The sequence below is a fragment of the Podarcis tiliguerta genome (genome assembly GCF_965153285.1).
Source record: "Podarcis tiliguerta genome assembly, chromosome: 6".
Taxonomy (NCBI): domain Eukaryota; kingdom Metazoa; phylum Chordata; class Lepidosauria; order Squamata; family Lacertidae; genus Podarcis; species Podarcis tiliguerta.
In genome coordinates this window covers 73963405-73987381 of record NC_139539.1, presented here as the reverse complement: position 1 = coordinate 73987381, position 23977 = coordinate 73963405, and the positions used below count along the sequence as shown (strand labels likewise).

The 23977-nt window shown below is 44.1% G+C and overlaps 1 protein-coding gene across 1 annotated transcript in view; it reads right to left on the bottom strand.

Moving 5' to 3' along the window:
* ABCA4 (ATP binding cassette subfamily A member 4) overlaps nucleotides 1–23977 on the bottom strand; it is a 98598-nt gene that overhangs the window by 57641 nt on the left and 16980 nt on the right. The window contains exons 6-12 of the mRNA XM_083444739.1: nucleotides 20730–20857; nucleotides 13672–13869; nucleotides 8602–8691; nucleotides 7380–7620; nucleotides 5966–6105; nucleotides 4814–4930; nucleotides 3507–3704 (exon numbers count right to left, since the gene is read on the bottom strand). Coding sequence (XP_083300865.1) covers nucleotides 3507–3704; nucleotides 4814–4930; nucleotides 5966–6105; nucleotides 7380–7620; nucleotides 8602–8691; nucleotides 13672–13869; nucleotides 20730–20857 — 1112 coding nt within the window. The remainder of the gene's footprint in view (nucleotides 1–3506; nucleotides 3705–4813; nucleotides 4931–5965; nucleotides 6106–7379; nucleotides 7621–8601; nucleotides 8692–13671; nucleotides 13870–20729; nucleotides 20858–23977) is intronic.

The following is a 23977-nucleotide window of genomic DNA, read 5'->3' as shown; positions in this document are numbered from 1 at the left end:
CCAGTAAATTTTTGACTTTAAACAACAACAACAAAAACCCTTACTAAGCCGCAGGCTGGGTTTTTTTTTTTTTTTTAAGTATTCTCAGATTCAAAAAATAGCTTGCTTCATTGTGTGGAGAGGCTGCTGCTCAAAAACCAGAAGCCCAAAATCCCCTTGAGCATACAGTATTGGTGGTTTAGTTCAAGGATAACAGCAGCAACAATGTGAAGTAACTGTAGGCAACTTATTATTTCACAAAAGCATCCTTCTTCGCAAATAAAATTGTACAACACTACTACACTACAGGGTTTTCTTTACTGAACGTAAAGGAAACTTATGGATGAACTCTTCCCTGTACAGTGGTACCTCGGGTTACATACGATTCAGGTTACATACGCTTCAGGTTACAGACTCCGCTAACCCAGAAATAGTACCTCGGGTTAAGAACTTTGCTTCAGCATAAGAACAGAAATCGTGCTCCGACGGCGCGGAAGCAGGAGGCCCCGTTAGCTAAAGTGGTGCTTCAGGTTAAGAAGGGACCTCCGGAACGAATTAAGTACTTAACCTGAGGTACCACTGTATATTTTTCAGTTTTAATTAGAAGTTAACTAAAACACCCACAAAAATACTTAGTGTTTTTTATAGCACTTAGCGTTTATAATTTGGTAAGGAAAAGCCATCAAATTAGACGGTCAGTAGGCTCTGGACCCTAGCAGGATACCATTGCATGCTCAGTTTTGGAATGCAAATAAATGAATGACCAAACAGAGATTGATTTAAAACTGCTTAGTTAAACAGCTTAGGTTCTACCTTCTTCAACAACATAGACACATACAGGGTGTTTTCTAAATCTCTTTCTATTATAAGCTTCAAGGCTCTGGATCATTTTTTTGTATGCTGCCCTGAGCTATTCAGAGTGGCAACACAGAAATCCAATAAAATCAGTTTTTTAAACTAAACGTAAGAGCTAGCAACAAATGCTTACAAATGATTGTTTGCATCAAGTTGCTTTCCCCCATTATCCAAGTGAAGTCTGCCTCGCCCAAAGTCATAAGTCAGAAAGATATGGGGCCCATAATTAATGCCTGCCAAGACCTCTCTTTAAAACCCCTGGGGAAGCAATCAAGCCATTGTTCTACTCAACTCTCATCCTGCTCCATGCCAAAAGTTCACCTTTGTAGCATACTTTTTGCTTCGTTAGCAAGACCTCCCTCCTCCCAAACCCAAGCAAGATCAATGCCCAATAACTGCGGACCTTCCCCCACAAAAAAGAGTACCACAATTTTACACATAAGAAGTGAGAAGCTACACAATTCCAAAATAAGAGGACACTATCAGCAGACTATTCATATACAGTGGTACCTTGGTTCTCAAACGCCTTGGTTCTCAAATGCCGAAAACCCGGAAGTAAGTTTTCCGGTTTTTGAATGTTTTTCGGAAGTCGAACATCCAATGTGGCTGTCAGCTATTGTTCCCAGGGCACCTGCACCAATCAGAAGCTGCACCTTGGTTTTTGAACATTTCAGAAGTCAAAAGGACTTCCGGAACAGATTGTTTGGCACTTTTTTTTTTGCTATTTATTTTGTGTTTTTGTTTTTGAGGCTTTCTCGGTTAATTTGTTTTTGTGACCATGTGGAACCCAGTTCAGCTACTGATTGATTGTGTGACTGCGGAAATGGATAAAAGTCCCCCATCCAAACAATGACTACCATCAGTGCAGGTAAGAAAAAAAGTTAATCTTAATTTTTCTCATCTTCCATACTGTTTTATTCATTTTATACTACATTACATTGATTACTGCTTTCATTTTATGGATCAATGGTATCGTGAGATAGAAAAATTCATGTTAAATTGCTGTTTTAGGGTAGTTTTTAAAAGTCTGGAAAGGATTAATCCGTTTTGCATTACTTTCTATGGGAAAACACACCTTGGTTTTGGAACGCTTTGGTTTTGGAACCGACTTCCAGAACAGATTAAGTCTGAGAACCAAGGTACCACTGTACTTGCTTTTAAGCCAACTTTTCCTTCATACATCACATGCAATTCTCCTTGCCACCCCCTTTCCTTTTCAAATCTAAACCAGCCTCCCAAGCAGTAAAACTGGGATCCAAGTCTTAACTCTTCCCTCTTAGTTGGTTTTCAACCTCCAAATTGCTTCTTTGGACCCCATGGGAGAAAATGTATGTTTCTGTTTCTTTTTCCCAATGGAACCAAGGAGATGGAATTGGCCAGGGAGTAATAGGACCTGGAAGTTGGAAGACACAGAAAACTAGACCCAGTGAGACAAATTCTGTCTAGCCTTCCCTTAGACATGCTTGGTTTTGTTTGTTTGTGAGCTCTTCTCATGGGGGAGGTTTCCATCAAGTAAGTCCTCATCTGAATTAAAAATGGAGGCATATTATATGCTTATACCCAATGTTTGGTCTCAAGTGTATTACAGTAAGAAAAAGTAAAAGGTAAAGGAACCCTGGATGGTTAAGTCCAGTCAAAGGTGACTATGGGGTTGCGGCACTCATCTCGCTTCAGGCCGAGGTAACCGGCGTTTGTCCGCAGACAGCTTTCTGGGTCATGTGGCCAGCATGACTAAACCACTTCTGGCACAACGGGACACTGTGACGAGTGCCAGAGTGCACAGAAACAGCCTTTACCTTCCCACTGCAGCGGTACCTATTCATCTACTTGTACTGGTGTGCTTTCGAACTGCTAGGTTGGCAGGAGCTGGAACAAAGCAACGAGAGCTCACCCTGTCACAGAGATGGTTTAGACCACAGCGCCACCCGTAAGAATTACCCTTCCCACTGCAGTGGAGTCAACCCCCCATGCTTCTGTGTGCATCACTGTTGGGTGCACCTCTGGGCTCGAAGGAGCAAGCCTAGGCAGGTAATTCATGCAGACACAATAGTTATTTCCCTCTGAGGTCAGGTAATTTTGCAGCGGCATTGTGTCAGAAATGATCCAATCACACTCAATATGGATCTGTGGCAGAACTACAAACCCTGATTGCAAGGAAGCAAGACCAGAGCAGTGAATCATGCCAAGAGGGATTGGGCAGCCTCCTTTCCTTGGCTTCACAGAAGCCCTTAATTACTGAATTAATTTATTTATCATTCCCCCATGTCTCTTGATCGAAAATCACCACACTGGTATTCCAGGGTTTGTTTGTTTTTTTTACTTATGGCTGCATGCTTATTCCTTCTTTGTCTTTTAGAATTTGCATTGTGGACTGTAAACTTCAAGTGAAACTGCAAATACATTGTTTGCCCAAATCAGCCCCAATGCCAGCTCCCTAGATTGTGAAAGTTATGACCCTAAACAGCACACACACAGCCTAAAAACTCTGCAGATCATCCATCTGGCTGGAAGGATTGAAAGTTGCTGCTTTACTATAGGAAAGAGATCTTCCAAACATAGGCAGTCTTTCCTATATGCTTTCTATGAATTCTTATTTTCTAAATGTTTGAGCATTGATGTTCTAATACTGTCATGACCATCCATCCTCATATTGAAAAAGATACCAGTTTTACCTGCAGGTACTCATGGACCATATGCAGAGCCTGGTTGGCAACACTGAAGACATTCCTCCAATCAAAGTTCATCATGCCTTCCCTTCTTCTCTCTGGTGGCCCATTGTAGAGAAAATTGATCACATCTTCTGCAGTGAATCCTTCAGAACCCAGCTGCTCATTTAAGAAGCCTTTCACCGTAGGGTTTTGCAAAGTGTCCTAGGGAAGAAACATTAGGTCTAATTTAACATATTATATTTGTACATGCATTTGTATTCTATCACCTGGGAAACTGCAACCTTGGTAACTCCAAGGGAAGAATTACCTGCCACTAAGCCTACAGGGATAATTCAATCTGGGGAAAGGTCAGAATCAGACACCAACCATCCACACAGGTGTAGAGGAACCCAAACCGTAACCCTGCCTAGGTCTGACCCCTTTGCCCTAACCAGCTACTTAGAGGCTAAACCTTAATTGCCCTTGTGTTCACTGGCTTTGAGGTAGATAGAACACATGGGTGTGGCAGCATAGCCCCTTCTCCAGACCAGTCATAACCAAAGATACCCAACATGGGCTGCCATATATCTGGAATTTCCTGGACATATCCGGAATACAGCAGTCGGAAACCGTGTCCAGGTAGAAATCACTGAAATGCCCAAGGGAAAAATGAGTGTATGGCAACCCATGTTGGAAGTTTAGGTTTTGGCGAATTAGCTCAAAAACTTCATATATATTTTTGAGCTCAACAACTTTGGCCCCCAGAGAAGCTCAACAACTTTGGCAACACTATATTAGCCCTTGTAGCTGGGGTTAGCTCAAGACATTGTGCTGTCTGAGGCAAAGGGACAAAATACTTCCTCCCATTTGAAGTACAGACTCTGACTGGACTAACAGTTGACCCTTCAGGTAAGACAGCATCCTCCACTGTACCTGAGAGCAGCAGGATAGCTTGGGCGTCCCATTAGGAATGGGGGATAGGCGAGATTGCTGCCATCCCAGCATCTGCTGTCTGAAGCAATCACATCACTCTGCCTAATGGTAGGGCTGATCCTGCCGGTGACTAAACATCTGCCTATTTATCAGACTACCTGTAGAGTACCTGAGCCTGGGGACTAATAATGCCCTCCTGTGAGTTGCCAGAGGTATGAGATCAGCTGCTATTGGAAACAGATTGCAGGACTGAGCTGGGCAGGCAATCCTTGTGTTCGCTATAATTCACACTCATTCACATATTCCATTTTTAACCATACTTTTAACTACTGACTTCCCATGTGCAACAAGCTCATTCCAGTTCCCTTCCCATACCAAGTAAGGCATCCTGCACATACCCGGATCATGTTCATTTGCACACTGTCTTGAAAGAAGTTCCACACTTGGGGTCCCACTTCCTTCCAGGCTTTAGTCAAGAGTCTGAGGCGCACAAGTTCCTCAAATGTGGAATTTGCCTGTTACGAAGTTGCAGAAGGGAGAGGAAGAAAGAATCATAGGAAAAACAGAAGATTTGGGGATAGTCTTAGATGCCAGCTACTCCAAACCCCTCATCCCAGAGCTACAGCATCCCTAAGCAATTACTGAACAGTCGAACACTAAATCCGTATTTCTGCTGCCTTCAGAATACAAATGCCTATTGATAACGTGGCAATGTTCATGTGGCAGTAATGTGCCTTGGGAATGAGACCCTGGCCCCTAATATCACCAGTGGCTTCACTTGAACATTCACATATTGAGTGGGAATATCTGAAGGGAGATCTTTTTCATGTGTTTGGCTGAAGGCACTTGAAGCCCTTCTGCAGCCAGGAACTCAGACAGCAGGGAGGAGCCTAAGCACATTCAGGGGAATGCACAAATAACCCCCCTTTCAGACCGCCCTGCCCAATCTGCAAGAGTTGGGGCTGGTGGTGGTGAGGACAAGTTTTTGGGACAGAGGGAGAGGCATGCATTCTGCACCCACATTCTGCACATTATTTTCCCCACCCCCATACTTTTGAAGAATGCCTGAACAGGGATAGTGAATTCATGTGAAACTTAAGAACCTGAACAGTTATTGTGATATAGATTGGTACTTTGTTATTTAATTACTGCAAATGGTTTCTGGGTGGGCCAAAAAACATGGGATATCAGTGCAGTAGAATAAATTAGAAAGTGGCATTGTGTATTATTTATACCAATTCTGCTTCATTCCAATTTTTGCAGTCCTGGGTTTGCATCAGCAAACAGAAAAAGATCTGCTATAGTAGCTACATATTTCTTTTTTAAAAAAACCCCGAATGATAAGTATTAGAGAACTAAAAAGAGGCTGGACTTCCCACTTTCCTCCCCAGTCCTGAGTTTTAAGGCCACATTACATTTTCTTGAGGGGGGAAAAGGTCTGTTGTTGCCTGCAGCAACAGCTTGGTTGCCACTTGTTGGACCTCTCTTGCAAAGTGCTCAAGTTATAAACACTGCAGGTGCATAGGTGTAGCAGAGAGAAAATAACTTACATTCTTCAGTATCTCGTGAACAGCAGGTGAATCTGGAGCAAAGAGGATTTTCCCCATCAATAATGGTTTCATAGCCCTCCAGGCTATTTTGGTTAAAGGATTTGATTCCATAGTCTGGATCAATGTGTTACAAAAGGGAGCTGTTGGAGGAGAGGGAGGGGAAAGGAGATACGTTATATAACACTGGCCCAGTTTTTAATTGTTCACGACATTCTGCAGGCTAGCCTTTCCATCTTACCAACAGAAAATTGCAGCTACACCAGTTTCTAGGAACTCAGCAAACAGAGCAAAAAAGGTTCAGGTTGCATCTATGCAACCGCCATGCCTTTAGTTAAAAGAGCAGTGTAATACTGCTTGACTGAAATCTAAAGGACGGAAATTCCAGGGTTTATTGAGCTCATTTTACAGCAGCAGTACAACGGCAGCAGCAGAACTAAGCAGCCTTTTCCAAAACTGGTGCCATCCAGGCGGTGGTGGTGGCCTCCAGGTCAGCCTTTATCAACCGTGGGTTCCCAGATTTTATTGGAGTACCACTCCCATCATCCCTGGCTGCTGTCCTTGCTGGCTATGGATGATGGGAGTTGTAGCCCAACAACATCTGTGAACCCAACAGTTGAGAAAAGCTACTCCAGATGATGAGGGCTATTCACAAGGGAATGTGGTATGTTGGAAAAGGTTTCCCACCCTTGTCTAACATAGCAGGGGTGGAGAACCTTCTTCCACCTTAGGGAAGCACTCCTTTCTGGTCAGCGTTCTGAGAGCCTCACAACAAGGTGAAAGTGGACGGAGCAAGAAAGGTCAATTTTATAGTAGCTGAGTTTCTACACACACACACGCCTCCTTTCTTCCAAACCACGAGGACCTCTGTATTGTCCATTCAGACAAGCAAGAGGCATAATCAGAGGTCAAGGACACATTCCAGCCTGATGCAAGGCTAATGAGGAGACTGTGGCTATGGCCTCAGAAGATTCCTAAGAACCAGGTCAGTTTTTGGACTACAACTCTCATCATCCCTAGCTAGCAATACCAGTGTTCAGGGATGAAGGGAACTGTAGTACAAAAGCAGCTGGAGACCCAAGTTTGGGGGGAAATGGGGCTAGATAGATCGGGAAGGCCGAATTGGTGTTCCCCACCCCTGGCCGTAATGCCAATTTTGGAGTCTCTCTCACTGAAGCGCCTGTCTCTTTCAGGTAATGTAGGCAAATCTTAAAATGACAGCAACCTTGCATTGCTAGCAAATACACACACAGGTTCCTGCCCTAATGATTCCAGCTGCTTTATGCCTTTGCATGGATTAAGTTGTTAGGCGAAATTCCTGAAACAACTAATGGTGTAACAGTGGCATTATCAATCTTAATCTTATAATACAAGCCCACATGAAGCACAGCCAATGGGGTGGGGGTGGAGGACTTACTGGTTGTGTTGTCATAAACATAAATGGATTCCTTCTTGGTGGAGTCAACCCCAAGGAAGGCCTTGTAATTATTGTCTTCGTACCAGTTGAGAGAGATTATTCTGGAACCACCTCCCTCTGGGTAGCCACAGAGAAGATCGGATAAAGAACTCATCAGCTGCCATAAGGACACAGGCTCCCCATCTCGCAGAAGCGGCTGTAGGGTTGATAAAAGGTCCTGAACACTCGGCCTACGTGCCAGCTGCAGTGAAACAAAGCATTTTTTAAATGAATGGTTATACTAAGAACAGAAAGGAATAATAAAGCTGAACAATATGCCCACTACAGCAAACTTGCCCTCTTCTAGGATTTTGCTTTTTTAAAAGTAACAAACACTGCTCCTGCTCTCTTCTACTCTAATTAAGGACATCTTTGGCTATGCCCCTCTTAAATACAAAAAAAAAGGTGTTGAACTGGTATTATGGTGTTTGAAAGAAGTATCAAGCTGCACTGAAGCAAGATGCAGGTTTGATCAGGAACGTGAAGACTAAAGATAGTCACATCTGAGTGCATTACTAAGGGCTGATTGTTAATCATCATCAAGTGGGCATGCAGAGATAAGCAAAGGAATCTGTAGACCAAACCCAAAAGGAGGTTTGGAAGTCAGGCAAGGTATATAACAGCAGAGAATGAGCTGCAACAGCATCCTTATACATGGAAGACAAAGAGCAGCATATTATCAGATGCTCTATATAGGTTCTGGATATATCGGATTAGAAATCACTGTTAGTCAGTCTGAAGCTGAATTCAGAAATGTAGGTTGTACACCACTTCAAACTTCAGATGGTGAAACCCATTTTGGAATTCTACCTCATGTGAAAATAATGTGCTCAAATGAAAAGCTAGTGCACATCAGGGGTAAGATTCTAGCCTCGCCTTCTTCCTGCTGATTTAGCTTTTTAGTTGCAGGTTTGTTTAACATAGAGGAATATGCAATCAGTTACCAGGGCACTGAAGGTGCAGATCTGTATAATGCATGGCTTCTTAATAAATCACAGGCAGTAGGAACAATCATTAAGGAAAACCAGTGGGTGAAATTATTAAACTGCCCAAGCAGTTGGCATGTTTAAATTCACTGCATAAGGATGCCCGCCTGTGTCCAACACAAATTCCTTACAAGTTCCTTACTCAATATTTATGCCAGTTGCACTCATTTCCCTACCCCACAATGCTAAAGTGTTACCTCTTGCACAGCTTGGGACACATTAGAAAGCACTCGTCCCCACATTTGTAGATCAGCACCTTGAGCATTGCCGTCTAACACGGTGGGAAGCTGTAAAAGAAGAAAAGTGAATGCTGGTGAGACATGACCAGTATCTACCTAAATGCTTTCAGAGTCAGGAGCTAGCTTGTGCTAGCCTCCTAGGCTGTGTTTCCAAACCTTCAATGCCTCGGTCATCCAAGTTGCCCTTTTCCAACTCTCTACAAGAAGACAATGCCATTTCTCTAATCAGGGAAAAGACCCCCTTAGGGCCAGACCTACTACAAGGAAACATCCTCAGGCAAAAAATGATGAAGAGCAAGAAACAGACAGATCTGTATGGCCTGCCCTATACTTCCTAAGCTAACCTGCTATACTTGGCCCGAGTGGAGGAGTTTCAAGGTAAGAGGCAATTGTCCGTCCCGTCAGGTTGTGTACATGGAATGGGGGGTGGCTCCACCTTGTCCTTCATCTCAGGCAGCAAAATGGTTTGGGTTAGTCATGAACACCCTAACACACCCTGAACACAAAATTCATACAGGCTCAAATAATCATGACTTCTTGTTTTTTAATCTCAACCACAGAATTCCTAGGATCATCATCAGGAAGAACTTTCTGACTATAAGAGCTGTTCAACAGTGGAACAGACTGCCTGGGAAGGTGGTGGACTCTCCTTCGCTGGAGGTTTTAAAGCAGAAGTTGGTATGTCCATCTGTCAGGAATACTTTAGTTGTGATTTCTGAACTGACAGAGATTATCCTCAGGGTCCCTTCCAACTCCACAGTTCTATGATTCTATGAACGACGCAATGCCTATGGAAAGCACAATGCCTTTCCATGTGTCCTCATGTTTCGTAACTTGGAAACATTTTAGATTTTACTTGGAAATCTATAGAATTCCTAGGATTTGCATACAATGCCTAGACTGATCAGTTTTCATTTGACTTCGTTCAGTACATTATGTAATACCATCCACGAATGGACAACATTCTGCAGAGTATCTAAAGTTTGTACTTTGTAGCACATGCATATTCATCAAATCTCATGGTTTACAAGCAGGTTACTGATTTCTACAAGGGCTGCTTTCAGCATAGCCCTGATTTTGCCACTGTCCCAAAACATGCACCACTACTGCTTCTGTTTACTGACCATTAAGCCAGCAAGCAATATGTGATGAACCCAGGATAACAGCAGCAGGACCATGATCAGATGATTGAGTTTGTTATGGAAAGCAATGGAAACAGACCCGATGCCATGCTTGCCACCCAACGACATAGCTATCCTATTATGGGACAAGCATTTCTAGATGTGGCAAAGTGGATTGGACCCTGTGGTGCTGGCCAAGATCTTGCGACATCTGAAAGACTTCCACTTCTTTTCCTGGATGTGCAAGAAGAAAGAATGAGCGGTGTTGCTTTTGTTCCCACCCTGCAGGCTGTGGGGAATCACATATTCCAAACATGATCCACTCCCTTTTTACCCTGCGGGTATCGTCTTTCTGGCTTGCTGAAATTATTTCAGAATGCATCATTCTGTGGCATCACGCATACCATAGATTACAAGGGAGGCCTCTCTAGTATTCATGGCCTGTCACCTAATGAGAAAGTCCAGTCAGACCAGGAAATTTTGCGGTGAGTGATTTTGCAGGGCGAACAAGGAATTTTAAGAATTTGCCTAATCCATATTGCTCTCTGTTCATTTCCTTGCTCTGTCACACACTCCCACACTCCCACCAGTGACTTGGATTAGTTAAAATATTCAACCATCCTTTAGAACGTCTCGGAAGAATTTGATTTTTCATGTGACCACAGCTAGAGGCAGCAACACTCCTGAATGTCAGTTACTGGAAAACACAGGAGGGGAGAGTTCTCTTGTGCTCGTATTCTGCTTACTGGACACTGTGAAAACAGGATGCAGGATTAGTTGGGCCATTGGTCTGATCCAGCAGACTCTTTTTATGTTCATATAATGAGGTATATGGTTAAGGCTTGGTATAAGGCAGCTTCCAAAATGACTGAAGAGTTGAGGAGATGACCAAATTGTGAGCTTATTCTGAGGCCCACCAGTATCTGTGGTCAATTTCTTCACAGTTTCTCTGTCGATGCCCTGCCTATCTTACCTCAGAGGTTAAAGATAGGAAATCAATGCCAGAATTACCTTCAAACCATAACAATGAATTCCCTTCCAGGGGGCAACAATTGTTCACCCGAGTGTAGGCTGAGGTAAACTCTGACACCAGAGTATTTGCTTTGCAGGCAAAGTTCAGATTTCATATCCTTGGGGCACAGTTGTAAAAAGCCCTAAATCAGATTGAAAGTTGAAAAGGTTTGTGCGGGGACTAGCTATTCTGCTGAAGGCATCATTCCTTCCAGGCAGCAGACTAACACAGAATGGGAGAAAAGCACAGATCACTCTCAGGCTGTCAGGGACCTGACAAATTGACAGTTTTACGGTGCACACATGCTGGTATTTATAACCTGTCGTGTACAGTGAACAGGAACGCCTGTAACCCAAACAGCCCCGAGCCACTGTTGATGTTTTCTCTGTAGCCTCTGAAGGCAGAACGATGGAGAGATCATTAAGACTCTGCTATGCCTTTTGCTCACCTGAAAAGTTTTGCAACTCACAATGACATCCAACATAAACATGAAAGCGGTCCTGTGGATATGTTTTGCTCTGCCCTCCTCACATTCTCCCTGGGCCTCCACATAGCAGCCTTGGCTGATTCCCACTGCCCACATTTTCCGTCCCTGGTACTAGTCTGCTGAACACTTCTGGAGGAAATCTGAAGAATGTGCTGACTCTGACAATTGTAAACACAGCCTTTCCTCCTTCAGCTCTACCCTTTGCTTTGCCAGAAAGAAAACACACACACACAACTGTACTATTCTCTCTGTGTGAATGTGTAGTGAACACTCCAGTCATATAACCTTCTCCCCAAATCTTCCCCTTCACCCCCACATCAATCTGCCGACAAGATCTTGCAAACTTTTCCCAAGGAAAAAGATCTAGTAGAAATCCCCCTCCATCCCCCTTCTGACTCCTTACTGACAGGGGCTTCATATCACAATCTGGGGCCAATTTTTCTGTGTGTGCATTTCATGCATTCACTTCCATTCATTTCTGTTTTTACAGTCATGGATATTCACTGCTGTCTGCTATTTGCTGTCCACAAAAGCCCATGCCCAAGTGGGCGAAAGTTAACAGAATGCCTCTGCTGCATTGTCATTGTTTTGTCCCTCTGCAAAATGGTTAGAGTGTTGAACATGGGAAGACTAGGTTGCACACAGGTGAGGAGAAAACAGAAGTAGGGGCTGTTATCATTAGAGGCCACCGACTAAAACATCATTCATCACATACATGACAAACCACTTGCTTAAAAAGAAAAAGCTCTAACAAGCTTCCATGCCAGAAGTGGCTGCCAAAATATAACAGGTTATTTTTACTCATTGGATTTTCCACAGAAAGAGGAAATCCAGATTAAAAGTTTTCTGAAGGTATGAGGTATTGTATTGATGATTACAACAACATCACACAAAAACTCAAAAAAACAACAACAACAAAACTTGTGTGTGTAAGCAACACCAGTTCCACAATAGTCCCATCTGGACACACCCTGGCTCTTCCTCAATCCGCAAACCCACCCCAACTATTCATTCCATCAGCCCAACTCTCATTCCTTCTCCCACCTGTAGTTTTGCAGCTCTTGCCCTACCCTGCTCGCGCTCTCTCTCTCTCTTTTAATGTTTAATTTCCCCTCCTTAAGAAAACCCTTAAGGGTTTAATCACATATCATCTTTCAGATACGTCGCACACCAAACCTCCTTGAATTCAGGGTATGAAGGAAAGGCTGGCAGCAGGCTGCGGTGGGTGGGTGGAGACGACAACCCACACCAACCACATTACATCGGCAGATATGCATGAAGGGGCAATTAAGATATAATGGCAGTGTGCGCATGTGTATTTTTCAGCAGGCCATCCCATTCACATATGAAGAAGGGGGAAGCAGAGTGTCTTATGTTAACTGTAATAGGAAGGGAGGCACTGAACCCTTCCCCCTTCCGTTCTTTACCTCCCCACAGTCTAATGAGTAAAAATAACCCACAGACACTGCAGGTTTGGAAGTTTGTTAGTGCATATTTAGTGAGCAGTTTGTTACATGTGTGGCACTCAGTTCCCAGCAATCTGAACAAATCACAGCTCCCAGGATCCTTTGGAGGCAGCCATGTGCATTAACAGTATGGTGTGGGTGCCTGCACAACCCCAAGGCTCATCCATACTTCATTTTGTGTCACATGTTCTAGGTACAGCTCTGGGATTTCTAGGTCCATGTCCAAGCAGATTTATTTATTTATTTATTGTCCCACCGCTGCTAAACCGCACCTTGACAGCTCATGAGGGCAAGGCATGCTGAAGGACACCGAAGATAAAATTCTGGCAGAATCTCAAGTGTGAAATGAAGGCCAAACAAACAAAGATGTGTCACGGAAAGGGACTAAGTGTAAGAGATGTCATAAATGAATTCAAAATGGCAACAACCTACAATTAAGTAGTCTAGAGTTATGCAAAAGTTTGAGCAATTAAAATGAAATGATAGCAAACCAAGCAGTTCTTATGGAATCCCAGAATGGTAGAGTTGGAAGGGACCACAAGGGTCTTCAAGTCCAACCCCCTGCAATGCAGGACTCCTTTCCCCAATGTGGGGTTCAAACCAGCTGAGCTATTGATTGCCTGCCCTGCAGGGAAATGCTGCAGGATGGCATGCACCTGTTCAGGACTCCAGCCAATCAGCCATGCCCGCTTCCAAGATAGCCATTCCTTTCCACAGGAACCCTTAACCAGGATTCCACAGGACCCCCGCCATGGCGCTGGGCCACAGGTATAGCATACCTAAGGTTCCTTTTTCTCAGAGACCAGCAACATAACAATCATTTTACCTCTTCCTCTGGGACAAATACAGCAGCAGCACTACTATCCAAGCAACAAGAATTTTGAAAAACAAGACAAACATAACCATATCTAAAAAGATCAGCCTTTGGCAGCCAGTACTCACCAAATGGAAAAGCTTGAAGAGGTCTGTGTTGGCGTACAAAGAGTCCTCGACCTTCTGCAGGTCCTCCTGGGAAAGGGCACACATTGCCTGGTGCACAGCTTGGAAGCCCCCTGGACTGCTGAAGATAATGAAGCGATTCAGCAGGGCCCGGCTGCAGGCAATATCTTTCAGAGTCAACTCTGGGACGCCAAAGGCAAACTGTAGGCAAAAGACAAACCATACAAGATTAGAACCCCCCGACCTTGGAGCATGAGAAGTCCGCCAAAAATTTATAATCTGGCACAATATTTGGACTGCTTGATCATCATATAATTTGTATAATTTGGAATGTTTAATGTGGTCTTATTGGATTGTTAAAACAGAAAACAATAAATATTATTATTTTTAAAAAAAGACAAACCATACGTATTCTTTATCAATGTGGAGAATCGCTGTCATTTCGCTTCGGTGCCCAGCTCAGACCTTTATTTATTTGTGTTTGTTTTCAATACTTATATACTGCCCAACAACAAAAGTTCTCCAGGAGGTTCTGTATTGGGACCTGTGGTGTTGTTTTTTTAAACTTGTCTTTAAACTAGTGCCATTTTTCTAGATAAAAAGTTGCCGGAACTCAGCATGAACACCTCCCTCATTCTCTTAGAATGGCAATGGCGCCCACCTGAGAGGTGCCAGAACTGAGTTCCAGAGAGTTCCGGCTGGGGGGGGGGGAAGCCCTGCTCTTATGGATTTAGAAGTGAACGGTGAAGTGGCCAGGTTTGCTGACTGTACTAAATTGTTCAGGGCCATCAAAACAAAATGAGATTGTGAAGAGCTCCGAAAGAACCTCTTCAAACTGAGCAAATGGGTGGGGAAATGGCAGATGCAATTCAATGTAAGCATGTGTTGCAAGTTGAGGCAAAAATAAAATAAAATTTCACATATAAGCTCATGGGGTTTGAACTGGCATTGACAGACCAGGAATGAGGCCTTGGGGTTGTAGTGGATAGCTTGATGAGGACCCAGTGTGTGGCAGTAGTGAAAAAGGCAAATTCCATGCCTGGAATCATTAGGAGAAGAACTGAAAATAAAACTGCCCATCTCATAACGGCATTATACAAATCTGTGGTGTGACCTTATTTGGAATACTGTGTGCAGTTCTGGCCACCCCTCACCTCAAAAAGGATATTGCAGTGTTGGAAAGGGCTCAGAACAGCCCTTTGAACAAAATGATTGAGGGGATGCAGCAACTCCCCTATAAAGAAAGGTTGGAACTTTGTAGTTTATAGACAAAAGGCAGGTAGGAGTCAATGTGATAGAATTTATAAAATTCATGGCGTTGAGACATCTGGTCCACTTCCCAGTGGGGAGGACTTGCGGTGGACCACGTGGCCACCCACTCCCCTCTGGGGGCGGGGGCAGAGTCCCTTATCACCCAGAGGTCCCAGCCTCGTCATAGAACCACCAAGCCAATCAGCTGGTGAGGGGGCATGGCCGGGACCCATTTAAACCAAGGCTTGATCCAGATAAATTCCTTCTGGTGTGCTTCCTTGATCTCCCGCCCACCCTCCCTATTTTCAGGTTCTCGAAACTGGCCTTGCTATGGACCTTGGTTGGTCGCCATTGAGGGGCCTGGTAGGAATTTTTCCACTTGGCAAATTGGCTTGGGCCATTTGGTTTTCGCCTACCTCGTAGCAATCGTCACAACTTTGATCTTATGATGGGGAGGGGAGGTGTGGCCATCCCCTGCCCCTCCAAGCTTAAGGGTATTCCGTTAAAGGAATCCGGGTGTGTGGATCTTGTCCGAAGGCCAGGGTGGGGCTAGGGCCATGCCATGACCCCGTCCTGGGCTTTGGACCCAGGGGGAGCTCGAGTTGATTTGCACTGATGGGGCTCTCCCTACTGTTGGTTGACCCTTACAGGACTCCCTGAATGACAGGCAGGAGTCAGATATAGTCAAGTCAATTCCACATTCTGTAACCAATAAAGCTGTGGCCTAAATTTGCCCAATAACATTAACCTAATATCTGTGTCCTTGTGTCTCATTCATCAACGAGGGGGTGGCCTCGGGGTCTCGACATGCGAAGTGCATGGGTAACTTTTCATGAAACTGAATGTTTGAATATTCAAGACAGATAAAACAATGTTCTTAATGCAGTGCCTAGTTAAACTATGGAACTCACTCACACGGGAGTCAGTAATGGCCATCAACCTAGATAGCTTTAAAAGAGAATTAGGCAAATTCATGGAGAAGAGGACTGTCGAAAGCTACTAGCCATGATGGCTGTGCTCTGCCTCCACAGTTGGAGTCAGGAATGCTTCTTAATACCAATTGCTAGGAACCACAGAGGGGAGAACATTCTTGTGCTTGAATTCTGCTTGTGGGTTTCCCACAGATATCTGGTTGGCCACTGTGGTAACAGGAGGCTGGAGTAGATGGGCCACTGGCTTTATGCGGCAGGCTCTTCTTATGTAAGTTTACAAGTAAAAATAAAACAAAACCATAAGTACAATATGAAAATAAGCCTAAAACAGAATTAAAAAAGCAGCAGAGGGCTGTGTACACACACATTAGCTGCAATCCATATCTATCCTGTAGTTTTTTAGGAAATGCAATGTTTTGATACGTTTACCCCTCCCAAAAAAGCTTTTAAACCAAAAAGAGAAAAAAACAATGTAGCTACTATTTAAGCCAATAACGAGCACGCAGTCTGAGAATGACCTATCTGTTGTTAAAGTCTGTACAATGGAACTTAAAGGTACTAAAAATATATTTCAGATTAAGAAGCTTGGGAAAATAAAAGGGTCTGGCACCTGGTCCCCCGCCCAAATGATTACTGCAGCCAGTATAAATTATGTAGAATAGCAAACACTGCAGGATAAATGGTGCATAATGAAATAAATGATGCAAGCATGCATAATTTTCAGTGTCTGTGCAGGTCATAGACTATTGCTGCAGAATTTGTATTATTTTTGGCTAAGATTTATTATTATTTTTAATGCGTAATTTGGATGAAACCCGAGCAGCTATCTTTTAGATTGCTGGGGGGGCGGGCGGAATGGCACTAACAATTATTGTTTTACTGTTGGTTTTTCGCTATGATGTTTTTGTTTTCTGAAATAATGTGCAGCTGCTGTGATTGTCACAAATACACTTTGGTGTAGAACAGCAGGATAAAAAGCACTGAGATCAATAATAAATAACATCTGTGTTCCCCATGATGGATGGGCCAAGGACATCAGAAAACAACCCTGTGTTAGGACACAGAAATGAAAATAAGATTATACATCGGCTTACTGAAATTAACCACAAGCCCATAAGATGTCCTTTATGTGCAGAAGCTTCATCAAACAGAGGCCCAATTCAGAAAATGTCCCAGAAGAGCAGAGTTAGAAAAATATTACACCTCTCCATACAGTTTTCCTGGTAGTTCTGACTACAGCCAACCTTCCCCGCCCCGCCGCCCCCCCCCCATTTTTCTTCTGGGAGTCAAAAGCTGCCTGTTATCTGCCCTGCAGCCTCAAAGCAGCAGTTGAGAAATACATTCCAGTAATTTTATCAGCGTGCCATTGTTCACTGAGCACTTTCGAGATGAGGAACAAAATATTTTCTCAGTTAGGTGGCCTCTAGATTAGGTTTAGCTTTCATGAGCAAGTGTGTGTCATTTCCTGCACTCCCAGGGTGCTGTGAGGTCAGCGCTTCAGCTGTGCTCAACCCTTTGCAGAAAAAAGAGGTTCAGATGCTCGTAAACAGGCCTTAGTTTGACCACTATCCTCTTTTCATTCTCCAGAATGGCATTTAAACAGGAGGAGGTGAACAGGATATATGATTAACAGTGGGCAAAGCAGCATCAAAGCATCCCATGGTAATGACATCCGTTCACAAAGCGTAGCTCCAAGAGCAGCTTCTGGTCAACTGGAAACAGGAAGTTGCTTTGCAACTAGAAATATGCACTGTACGTTCAGATGCATTTCCAGTTGAACACCGGACAGTCTTAAAAATTGAATTGCAGATGGCATGGCTTTGCTGCTACAGAATGGGGGTGGGGGCGGGAATACAGGACTGAATGACGGCATGCTCCCTCTTATGTGAAAAACACTGCACAAAGAAAGCTAGGCATCAGGGAGAAGGGTTCTAGCCTACCCGCACCCCTGGCATACTAATTTTCTATCTTTGGGGATTTTCATGTGAGACTTTTAAAACATGCCACCTCCTCACCCCATCTTTAGACTATGCTGCAGTCCGTGAAAATGTTTATTACTCGGATGGCTGACTGCATGTAGATGAGCCCTAAGAATCACAATGGAGATCTGCAGACCTGGGTCAGCAACCCAAGGGCCACTTTGACAAGGGAATGAGATGTAGGTTAATGTATACTCTGTATTAATGAGGGTTCACACTCTGATAAATTACGATCAAGAACTCTGCTTCACTATTCAGGTGCTGAAATCCGTTTGATTTTTAGCCAAGTAAGCACCCTTACAAGAATACATGATGAGATGGCCAACATGCTATTCTTAGAACTCAACTGTGGTTTCTTTAGTGGGGTGTTAAGACTGTCTTGCCATTGAACACACTGGTGTCTTGGTGATTTTCAACACCCATCAAAAGAAGACAGGTGAGTGCCCAAAGTCACCAACACTGGGCCCTGCAGGATTTGTTATTTGTTAAAATAAAAGAGCGGGAGAGATAGGATTTTATTTCACTGAAACCACTTGTGCTGGTAAAGACTGCTGGCTTTCACATCACATAGAACCTAACTTTTTTTTTTGCAGGCTGTCAGGGGTAAAAATAAATAAAAATGCTTTCTTCTGTGCAATTCAGAGAGCTGCCAGGGAGCTTCCTACAGCTCTGGTCAGAACCCAATCAGCTGAACAATCCAGCGAATGATCATGCAAGCCACCTACAATTTTCAAAACCCCAAAGGAGTGAAAAGTGAAAAGCAAGCTCATTAATTCTATCTCCTGCTGGCCACAAACAGCCACACACATTTCCCAGATTTGGGCATTGTACAGCAAAAATGGAAAAAGGGGGGAAATAAAGAAAAAGGGATTGTGCCCAGACAGCTGGAGTCCTTCCCTCCTTCTCCCTGCACTCTCACACGGTCAGAAAGGCTTTCGTTCCAGAGATCTGATTCAGCCGGCCTCATTCAAAAGCGCAACATTCTTCTCACAGCTCCCAAGCCACAAGGACAGAAGGGGGCAATGACAGCCTGGACTGAATCACATACAAACTATCTGTGAGGAGGAAATGCTGGGAGATAACCTGGGATTGCAATTTTCCACCAAAGGATTTTTTTGGCCGAAGTGCTATTATTTTGGTGAGCATTCAAGACAAGAGATCTGTCATCCCAGGGTCCAGTCTATTCACCTGGAACAATGCCCTGACAATGCCCTTCCACCTCTGCCCTCGCTGACATCAGGAGTGGTGGATTTTCAGCATTCCTCCAACATGGGCATTGGGGTCCCATTCACACTTCTATTGAGATAAAGTGATGCATAGACAACCACAGAGGGAGCCCAAGCCAGGTCTAGTCATGGATGAAAATTTCCTTACTGGGCATGTATCCATGACTGAGCATCAGCCTCTGCAGGCCTCAAAAGCAATAAAGGCAACTTCTGGTAATACTTGTGCCTTAGTCATGGATTGCTTTTAAGAATGGCCAAGTATTATGTCTCATTACCAAACCAATGGTTAAAGATTTGCTGCAAACCAGGATGTGAAACCAATAGGGTAGTTTAAGGTGGCCATGACTATATTCAAGCTAAGTCTATAGCTTTTCAGTTGCTCAGCAGCAGCTGCCATTTGAACTGTAGACTGAGCAGGCATACATGTCACCTGCTGGTCAAAGTCTTTCCCACTGCTAAGATGTATTTTACTTTGTTTAAATTACAGCAATTATTTCTGCATTTGCATCCACGCATATAAATTAGCATGTGCAAATTTTATACAAGCTTTTACCCTCTCTTGTGGGGGGACACAGTTCCTCTTTTGTGGCAATGCATTTCCTCTTAAGTGATCGCCTAGAAACTATTGTTTAAACAGTGTTTGCAAACCATAGCTTGCGTTCCCTGTGGCTGTGTAAACATCTGCTCTGACCAGACACATGACTGAGGCATGGCTAAAACATTTTTTTCCCATCCACTCAGCTTGCATAGTGAAAAGCAGGTCTCCTACACACACCTTTTGGGGGGCGGAGAACAAAAATAGGCAAGATAAGCTAAACTTTATGGGCTTCTACTATACACCTGGGATCTTAACCAGGGTTAAGAGAACAGCAATTGGTTAGCACTAACCATGGTCAAACCTTAGAGTCAACTGATTTATTGGGTTGTCAGATATGGGCTCTTTTATTCTTGAGGCTACACAGTCCTACATATCTTATTAAAAACATTATCCTGCATGCCTTTTGGGGGGGAGGCTGCCTGAAGCCTATAGGAGAGATGCTGCTCCATGTACCACCTTTTCCCCAGATGACAGGAGTGATGGTCAGGAGCCGAGTCTTTTCCATTATGGCATCTGCTCTGTATAATTCACTTCCAACGAAGGCCCACCCAGGGTCCCTGTTCCTCCATTTTTGAGGACTGGTGAAGGTGTTCTTACTCCAGAAGGCAATTCATTAATGATCGGTAGCTGTTCTTTTAAATTTATAACTTATTCCACAGTATAGCTGCAGAAACCGTTGCTGGCTGTCAGGATCATGGGAGCATAGGAAGGTGCCTTATACAGTCAGACCACTGGTCCATCTAGCGCAGTATTTTCTATCCTGACTAGCAGCAGTGCTAAATGGGTTTCAAGTGGGCGTCCTTTGCAGCCCTGCCCGGAGATGCCGAGGATTGAACCTGGAAATTTCTGCATGCAAGGAAGATGCTCAACCACAGAGCTACAGCCTTTCCCTTCAGAGCTTTTGTTTCTAGTTTTTTCATTCAAGGTGGCTAGTTTTTAATCAATTTTAATTGCTTTTAAAATTGTGTTATTTTATTGCCTATGCATTGCCTTAAGAACCTATGGGTACTGACAGCAGAAAAAGACTGTAAGAATATTTACATGAGTGTGTTGCTGCAATATTTACAAGACTCACCTGTTCAGGTCTCACTTGAGCATTCATCAGGTGGTGAACCACCATGTCAGGAAGACGCACATCTTCATGCAGAAACTTAGTTAGGTTCTCCCCATTTTTCAGGATGTCCTGGATTCGTATTCCTCTTCCTGGGTGAAGAAGACAAAAAGGACAAGAGGCCTATTAAGAGTTGGTGCACCATGGTGGCTTTAAGAAAGCCAGTACAGTGGTTGTGCTTGAGCTAGGACCACAAATCCATTTCATGGCTTTAAGGAAACCACTGTTTCTGACTCTTGGGTGCGCACCCAACTCCACTGGCCTACCTCACAAGACTGTGGTAAAAAATTGTGAGATAATGCATGCCAAGGGCTTTGAAGGCTGCGTAGACACTATACCTTTAAAGCACAATCAAAGCACACCCTCAAAGAATTCTGGGAACAGTAGTTTGTTAAGGGTTGCTGGGAATTGTAACTCTGGAAAGGGTAAAACTACAGTGCCCAGAATTCTTTGAGGGGGAAATGTGCTTTAAAGGCAAGGAACTCAGAAGGCACTGAGTTCCCTTACCCTTTAAAAATTAATTAATTTTATGTTTGGGGCGGGGGCTGGAATAGATATACACCAGGCATAGGCAAATTCGGCCCTCCAGATGTTTGGGGACTACAACTCCCATCATCCTTAGCTAACAGGACCAGTGGTCAGGGATGATGGGAGTTGTAGTCCTAAAACATCTGGAGGGCCAAATTTGCCTGTGCCTGATATACACCCAATGTCTGAGCCAAAAAAATCTGTAATCAATAAAGTTGTGGCCGTTTCTAATCCAAATCATTGTCTGATTGAGATTATTAATCACATCTTACATTTAGCCACTGCCTGTGTGTGTGTGTGTGTGTGTGTGTGTGTGGCACTGCAATTGGGCCTACAGTAAACAAACAAACAAACAACTATTCATTTGCCTGCATTAAACATCAGCTTTGTCTAAAAACACTAGTACTCGAACTAGTGGGGTTGGGTCCCCTTGGGAGAAAGTGGGACACCTGAAAAGGGAGATAAGATGCTGAGACAGGCTTTCTTCTCCCCATCAGCCAAGGCATGGGTGACACATGCCCTCTAGCAGAGAATCAACACTGAATCATGTGGGGCTTGTGGGGCTGACAGCTCCCTCAATTGCCCCATCATTCTCAGCCAAATTTGGAAGAAACGTCCGCTTTGTTCCAACGGTGCTTCCTGATACGCCGTTTTAGGAAGCGCCAGAAACATTTTGCTCTATTCCGCTGCCTAATGCCAAGGCAGGCCCTATCCACATCGAAATCACTGCACAGCAGGAACCATGTGAGAATTGCTCCACACTCGTACTAGGCAGTGCTGGATTGGGAGAGAGGCAGGAGGTAGAATAAGTTTGAAATGGAGGGCAGGGGGTGAACTTTAGAAGTTTGGGAAATACTGGCCTAAAAGAAATGCATTCATTTAAAAACAAACAGCGTTTAAGACTCTTTATTTTATTTTTAAAAAGGTGCCTGAATGTGAAATGACAGTTGTATTGCACATTACACAAGAGACTTGGCATTTGGACCACGCTTGTTTATTTTTCTGAATGTTGAATGGGGTTGGCGTGCTCATAAAATGCAGACCTGGGATTTCAAAGAATGGAAGAAAGTTCCAAAAAAAGGCCTGGAGTGTGGCCCTGGAACTGTGAGCTTCAAAGCTCTTGAGTGTTTTGTAGTTTGGTGTGTGTGTCTCTGTCTCTGTGTGTGTGTGTTTTCAGTCACTTACTCAAGGAGAAATGGTTTTGTAATCTCTTTCTTCAGTTCACCTCCCAAAGACCTGCTTCCTTGTAGGGAGTCCCAAATTCCTCCAATTAGTTTCTCATGACCAGGGCTGGATTAATCATTATGCTAAGTAAACTACAGAGTAGACTTCTCCCAATCAAGCAGGAGAACCTGCTGTGGCTTAATTTTCTAGGACCTTTCCTAGGAGCCTATTCCTTGCAATTCTTCAAAAACCTGCAAAAAAATAATAATGCTCGGAATATCTGCATCTGCTCTCTCATCAGAGTGGACAGAGGTAAGCAGCCACAATCTCTGACAGAACTGAAAGATTAGTAAGAATCCATTTGCACATTCATTTTCACCATTGATCATAAGCCTGCAAGCGGGCCAACAACCTCTTTAACAAGAAAAGCATGTCCTTAGGGAACGGTTGACCAGACATGGACTTTGTGCTGGTGCTCAACCAACTCATGAAGGCCTATGCAATTTGTGACCCACCAAGCAGAATGCAACTCACCAGTTTTATCTACCCGGGGGCGAAACTAGACTTTATTTCACCTGGGTCAAAGACCCAGTTTGGCACTCTCTGCATGCACATTTGCTTACACACACAAGCGCGCGCGCACACACACACACACAGAGAGAGAGAGAGAGAGAGAGAGAGAGGGGCTGGGAGCCTCAGTGGCTCCCCTCTGGAGGCTTCACCCAGCTAGCTCCCCACCCTCCGGTAGCTACGACACTGAACCACCTACCCTTTTTTTGCAGTCCCTGCAGGCAGCATAAAGGTGAGGCTTGCCAAGTGCTCTTTGGCTTGATGAGTTACAATGGGGTCTCCTGTAACCTGCATTGTGACAGCGCACTGTAGAGTTGTCTGGATTTGATGTGTCACTGACCCAAAAAATCTAACTTGTGGATGAAGGCTGCAATCATGGGCAACGGGAATGGGAAGCCTGCAGCCCTCCAGACTCAACCCCAGCCAGCATAGTCAAAGTCAGATATCATGGGAGTTGTAGTTCTACCACAGCTGGAGAGCCTCGATTTCCCCATCCCTGCTACATACACACACACCAACCTAAGCCCAATAGAACTGAACCGAAAAGAAATTACTGTGTCTATTGACCAAATGAGTGAATGGATTACTGCTGTATTTGCACAAGCTGTTGGCACAGATGAAGCGGAGTGGAAGGGTCTCAGGTTAAGAGCACAAAGGGCCAGGAAGTGTAGGAAGTGTGCCTCAAAAACACCGGGGGGACCAGACTTTCACCACTGACCGAGAGGCAAAGTCAAGCCCAAGTGAGAATCTGAGCCCATGTGAATTGTGGAAGCTGGGAGCTGAGACAGGCAGGTGGATATGATAGCAGATGGGAAGGGAAGCAGCAGAGACCAGAGGCACATGGAGTGAGGGACTGGGAGTCTCATTGCTGTGTCACTGGCAAAAACTGCAGGTTAATCAAGTTGAAAATGTGTGACCGCTGCTTATCTTCTGAGCAAGGAAATAATTAA